Source organism: Mus pahari, chromosome 22 (genome assembly GCF_900095145.1).
Source record: "Mus pahari chromosome 22, PAHARI_EIJ_v1.1, whole genome shotgun sequence".
Classification (NCBI taxonomy): Eukaryota; Metazoa; Chordata; class Mammalia; order Rodentia; family Muridae; genus Mus; species Mus pahari.
This window is the reverse complement of record NC_034611.1, coordinates 3,466,701-3,472,700: the sequence shown is the minus strand read 5'-3', so window position 1 is coordinate 3,472,700 and position 6,000 is coordinate 3,466,701. Positions and strand designations below refer to the sequence as shown.

At 39.0% G+C, this 6,000-nt stretch overlaps 1 protein-coding gene across 8 annotated transcripts in view; it reads right to left on the bottom strand.

The window, feature by feature from the left end:
- Positions 1-6,000, bottom strand: part of Eya1 (EYA transcriptional coactivator and phosphatase 1) — a 149,071-nt gene that overhangs the window by 85,456 nt on the left and 57,615 nt on the right. For all 8 annotated transcript variants that reach the window (XM_021221951.1, XM_021221950.1, XM_021221952.2 and 5 more), the window contains one exon: positions 5,425-5,611. In XM_021221951.1, the coding sequence (XP_021077610.1) occupies positions 5,425-5,611 (187 nt within the window). The remainder of the gene's footprint in view (positions 1-5,424; positions 5,612-6,000) is intronic.

Here is a 6,000-nt window from a genome sequence, read left to right as displayed (position 1 = left end):
AAGAAAGAAGAAAGAAGAAAGAAGAAAGAAGAAAGAAGAAAGAAGAAAGAAGAAAGAAGAAAGAAGAAAGAAGAAAGAAGAAAGAAGAAGAAAGAAGAAGAAGAAGAAGAAGAAGAAGAAGAAGAAGAAGAAGAAGAAGAAGAAGAAGAAGAAGAAGAAGAAGAAGAAGAAGAAGAAACAAAATAGCCTTCCCTTTTCTAAAATAATGTCAGTTACTGATTTGGCAACACAGTCCGACTAACCATGATGAAAAAGGAGAGGTGCAGGTTGCTAATATCACAAATGAAAGAAAGACATCACTGAAAATTCTATAAGTATTGAAATGACAATAAAACTTACTATGAGTCAAGAACACATGTCTATGGTTACAGCACTTGGGGACAAGGCAAGTGTCAAGAGTTTGAGGCCAGCTAGAGCTACATGTCTCAAAAAAACCTAAACAGTGTAAACCACAATATTATAAATAATCTTTTGTACACAAGTTAGGTAGACTAGGTGAAATGAACCCTTTTCTTCAGAGAAATAGCTTGCTGAACCTCTCATAAAGGAGATAATTTAAACAGACCCACATGTATATGAACTAATCACAGATTTAAAGAGAAATCACTAGACCCATACGGGTTCACTAGCAGTAAATATTATCTATTGTCAAATATTTAATGAGCAAACTATTAGAATTCTCTGTACTTGTCTAGAAAACACATGCAGAGGGAATGTTTCCCAGCTTAGGCAATGAGGCCATCATTATGCGAATACTAAAACCAGACAAGGGCTTCTCAGGACTTGAAAACTATAGACAAGAATCTCTCATGAATATAAATGTGAAGATTCTTAGGAAAGCATCAGCAACTGAGTCCAAGAATGTACACAAAGGACCATACGCTATGACCAAGTGGGATTTATTGAACGTGTATGCAAGTCTGGTCAGCATTGGAAAATGAAATGAAAGCAATCCATCACATCACCATGCTAAAGAAGAGTTACACATATTCAACAGATGTGGAGCAAGCACCCCACCCAATGCAATCGCTTCACTCGGGATGAAGGTGGATTGGGGCGAAGGTTCTTTTCTTGATAACGGCCATTTAAAGATAGGGACAATATTCACATTCCACTCACTGGCCTCACAGCCAGGAGTACACAGACAACAGAAATTGGAGCCAATGGATTATTGTTAAAAAGGAAAAGGAAATAATTAGACATGTAATTGGGCCTGGAGGAGGTGGAAGTGGCTACGGGTAGGGAGAAGAGTTCACCGAGATGAAATGGCCAAAATTTAATGTATAGAATTCTTCACAAATAACTCAAGTATATATATTTTAAGTGATACAGTTAATCTCACACAGAAAGAGTGGGAAACTAGACACTTTCTCCCTAGATTAAGGACAGGAAAAAAGTGAACTCCTCACCCACTCCTTTTCAAGACTACGCTGGGAAGCCTAGCTGATCAAAAGCAAACCCAGAGATGCATCTGTGGTGGGAGAAATAACTCTTTGTTTACAAATGACAGCCGTCCTCCTAGCCAATACTAAAGAATGACTCTCTTCCCTAAGGATGGGAGAGCAAAAACATCTGGAACTAGCAAACATGCAGGGTAAAATACAACAGGTAAGAGAAATAAGATTACTGTTTTCTTACCGTGTTCATTTACATTGGCAGGAGAGAGGGAGAGAGAACAGCAGGGAAGAGAGAGAGGCTGCAGACACTTCCAAGAGCTATATGAGGAAAAGTATAACACTCACGTGAAAGAAACACGAGGTACTCTAGGCTCGTGGATAGAAAAGTTCAGCTTTGTCAAGATGTCAGCTTGTTAGCAAATTGATGTAGGAATTCCACTGAATTATAGGTGAAATTCTAGACCAGAGTGCCTTAGCCTATGGATTGCAGCCCCTGTGGGGGTCAAATGAGCCTTTCACAGGGGTTGCCTAAGACTGTTGGAAACCACAGATATTGATGCTACAATTCATAATGGTAGCAAAAGTACAGTTATGAGTTCCAATTTGTGTTGTCTGTGCACTCCTGGCTCTAAGGCCGCCCAGCAGAATGTGAACATTGTCCCTATCTTTAAATGGCCTTTATCAAGAAAAGAACCTTTGCCTTGATCCTCCTTCATCCCGAGTGAGGCGATAGTTATGGGAATCACTATAACATGAGGAACTTCATTAGAGGGTCACAGTGTTAGGAAGGTTGAGAACCACTGCTCTAGACATTTAACTTTATGAATCATTTATGAACATGATTCCAAAGTTCAGATGAGGCAAAAAGCTTTGAAAAGACAACATCATTTTGGAAAAGAGTAAAATCACAAGATATTTTCTGACTTGAGGACTTACTCTTGAGCTACAGTGATCAAGACAACATATACTGGAGAGAGATAGCCACCGTATCAGAGGAATCGAATATGGAACTTAGAAACGCACATCAGAATGGTCAATTGATAATATGACAAAGAAGAGAGAAGTTGCAATATAATGGAGAAAAATCTTTCCATTGTGATTTCAGAACAACTAGAGCTCTTCATGTAGGAAAGGAATCTACAGCCTCACCTACATTTTACACAAAAGCAAATTCAGCGTGTATAAACACACTTAAATGTGAAATGCAGAGTTCTGAACTACTCAGGCCATAGCAAGAGAGACATTCTTAGATCATCATCAAAGGTGTGATTCAGGAAAAAAAAATAACCTGCTAAGGTAAATTTCATAAAAGTGAAACTTCCTCTGTGATAAACCTGTCACTAGAAACTCATGTCCTAGGTAAAAACATTTGCCAAATGTGTGTGTGCAAATGTGTGTGTGCAAATGTGTGTGTGCCATGAGGCTTGAGGGAAAATGTAAAGAGAATTACTGAAGCATTAAGAGAACGACCTGATTTTGAAGCAGACTGCAAACGATATTGCTCAGAGACACCCGAGCAAAGAAGGCGTACAGGATCTGTGCACACGCAAACACGCTGATCTGTGCACATGCAAACACGCTCTGCTCAGTGCATCACTAGGGAACAGCAAATTAAAACAAGGTACCACAACAGTGATAATGATCAAAATCCAACATATCAACACCATGAAGTGGGGTACACCTCCATGGAGCAACTGAAATATTGTTGGTGAGAATGCAAAATAGTAGTCACGTGAAAAATAGCTTCATGATTTCTACCAAAACTCACCATAACTTTGCATATAATCAGGAATCATACTTCTAAACATCAAAAAAAAAAGAGTAGAAAACTTACATGTACACAAACACGTGTATTCTCAGCTTGTCAGCGTATAGAGAATAAACAGCTTGATAGTGTTCGACTCTAATTGGCACATACATAGCACAACTCTCTCTTAGAGGCTCACGAGTCATTGCAGAAGAGGGGGCAGAAAGACCATAAAAGCTAGAAGCAGTGGGTGACTACAAGGAACCGGCATTTTCCAGACACAACAGGGCAACTGCAAGCAGCTGTAACAGTATGCAGAAGACTTGGACAATCTCGCACCAGACAAAATGCCATCAAGAGGTGGGGGAAGGGTGCACAAAGTCCCACCGCTACCTGAGGAGTATTAACATTTGACTGCTGCTGGAAGAGGAAGAGTCAGTTTTATTTAAGGGTATAACCTCGGGTATGACCCCTGGTATGTCTACTATGCTCCAGGACAGGCCCCACCCCCTAGAGTATTTGAGCAATACCAATTATACTTGAAGGACTTACAGAGATAGAAATACAGATAAAGACAGGGATGGCAGGGATAGAGATACAGACTACGAGGTTGGTGGGCTGGAAGATGGATCTGAGATGGACTGGATGGATCTGTTAAAAGGTGAGTTGTGTGAGGTTCGCAAAGAATGAAAATATTATTTAAAAAGGGTACAGTATGAAAAAGTTGGGTCTCTACATGTTTGCCATAACAAAACGACAACGAAGAGCAGCAGCAACAAAAAAGCTTGTCAGTTATCTTTCTGTGTTCACTGTACAAAACATTCAGTGAACAAGGTGAAAACAGCAGCCACGGATATAGAAAGGCCAAGTGCATACAATGCCAGGTAGAAGCCCATACAGCTTCCCTGGTTACAGAATACTCACTCTAGCCCAGTGGGTTACTCAGTTCAAAAGAAACTACACCTGAAATGGTTTTAAGAAAGGTCAACTCATAAACACTCATTTTAATGAGATACTATGCACTTATAAGAAATTCGAAAACTATTATTTACTCCTCAGATCAATTATATTCTATAGACACTAAATAGTGAAATTAAATTGAGTATATATGCCACCAATATTTTTTCCTTGTGAAAGCTACAATGTATTGTCCACTCTTAAAGTAAAATCATATACGTTTTGAAAATTATGATTTTTTTTATTGTTTTCTCTGTGGCATTCTTTTTGTGTCCAAAAAATATAGAAAATTTGGTGGTATCTGTTAGTAGTTATAAATATACCATAGTTAAGATTTACATTAATATTTGTTAGACAAAATCTGTTTCCATGTTTTAAGACAAATGGCTAAAACTGACATGGTAAGATTATGTTAGGCACTGGGACACTGCACAGCACCGTTAAAGCTGACTTGTAGCAATAAAGTAGGTTCTACTTCTAGGAACAGGCAGCAGGAAGAGGCTCTGACTCGGTGGGAACAGCTGGTCTCAGAATCCATGAAATGAAGGCTAACAGTTTTAAAGTTAGGACAATAGGGTAAAGTTGGAGAGAAACTACAAGATGAAGAAGATTAACAGGGGGAATTACGCATATAATGCTTGGGGGTGATTTGTTCCACAAAGAAGGAATCAGTGGGGGAAAGAAACTAAAAAAGACACAAGGTAGGAAATGATCCCTGGATGGAGAAGCACTTGTTTGCTGGACTGTGGACAGAAGGATGAAAACTGCCCACACTGGACATGCTGTTAAAACTTCACACTACATCTGGAACAGGGAAGGACAGAGCCAACTTGCTGGTTGGCACAACTTCCTTTTGGTATTATCTGACATTTTTCTTTTCAATTCTCAGCAATAGTGCTGTGGTAGAAAACATCGCATAATGATCAAAAATGTTAAATTATAAATAGGATAATTTATTTTCATATTTCAAATGTGGTATGGCATTATTCTTTCATTAGTTATTTTAGTTATTAATAACACGTAGTTACTTTTAAGTATATGCTTAAAGGCTAAGTGCTATGTTTACCATATCCTGAAAAATGAGAAACTGTCAAATGAATAAATAAAATCTCTCATTTTTTTTGACAAGTTCACATACCTTATATCAACATTTTCCAACGAATAAATAGCAATAACAGTGGTACCACAACTGTGCACTTCAATGTAGTTAAGTTTTTATGAAAACTAGCCAAAATGGTTCAACCTACTGCATGAGCTTATGACCTCAGAAAATACAGTTAAGCACTGAGAATCCAGCCAGGACTAATCAGAACGCATGATTACCTGCTGTGGGGTCTGTGACCGCCTGACTTGTGACGCCAGAAGGTGGTTCCTGGAGTTGGTAAGTGGCATTGGTGGACGGCGTAGTGGGGCTGGTATTACTGCTTGTCATGTAGTGTGCTGGATACGGCGAGCTGTTATAATACTGTGCATACTGACCCTGGCCAAAGCCTGGATAAGATGGATAGTCCTACCAAATAAAAACACGGGAGAGGGGTCTGTTAAAGGACTGCAGTTCATTCCCCGTTCTGCAGAGTAAAGTCATAAATGCCTGTGTTTCCGTGTCTTTCATGAACACATAAAAGCAAGTACATATCCGCTCGTGAGCTCAGGCTTCCAGGTAAAGTTTGGGCAAGGATGGAGACACACTTCAGAGCTCCCGTTCTATGCCATGGGACAAAAAAAGGAAACCCATCTGAAAACCGTAAGTCACCAGAAATGGCTGCTACAGAGATTGTATAAAGGAAAAAAAAAGTGTTTACAGAGCTTAAGAAAGTATTCATTCACATTTTAACATGAACAATTTTTCCTTTATGTAATAAAATCATGTTGTATTTAAATGTTTCAGAACTTGAATTG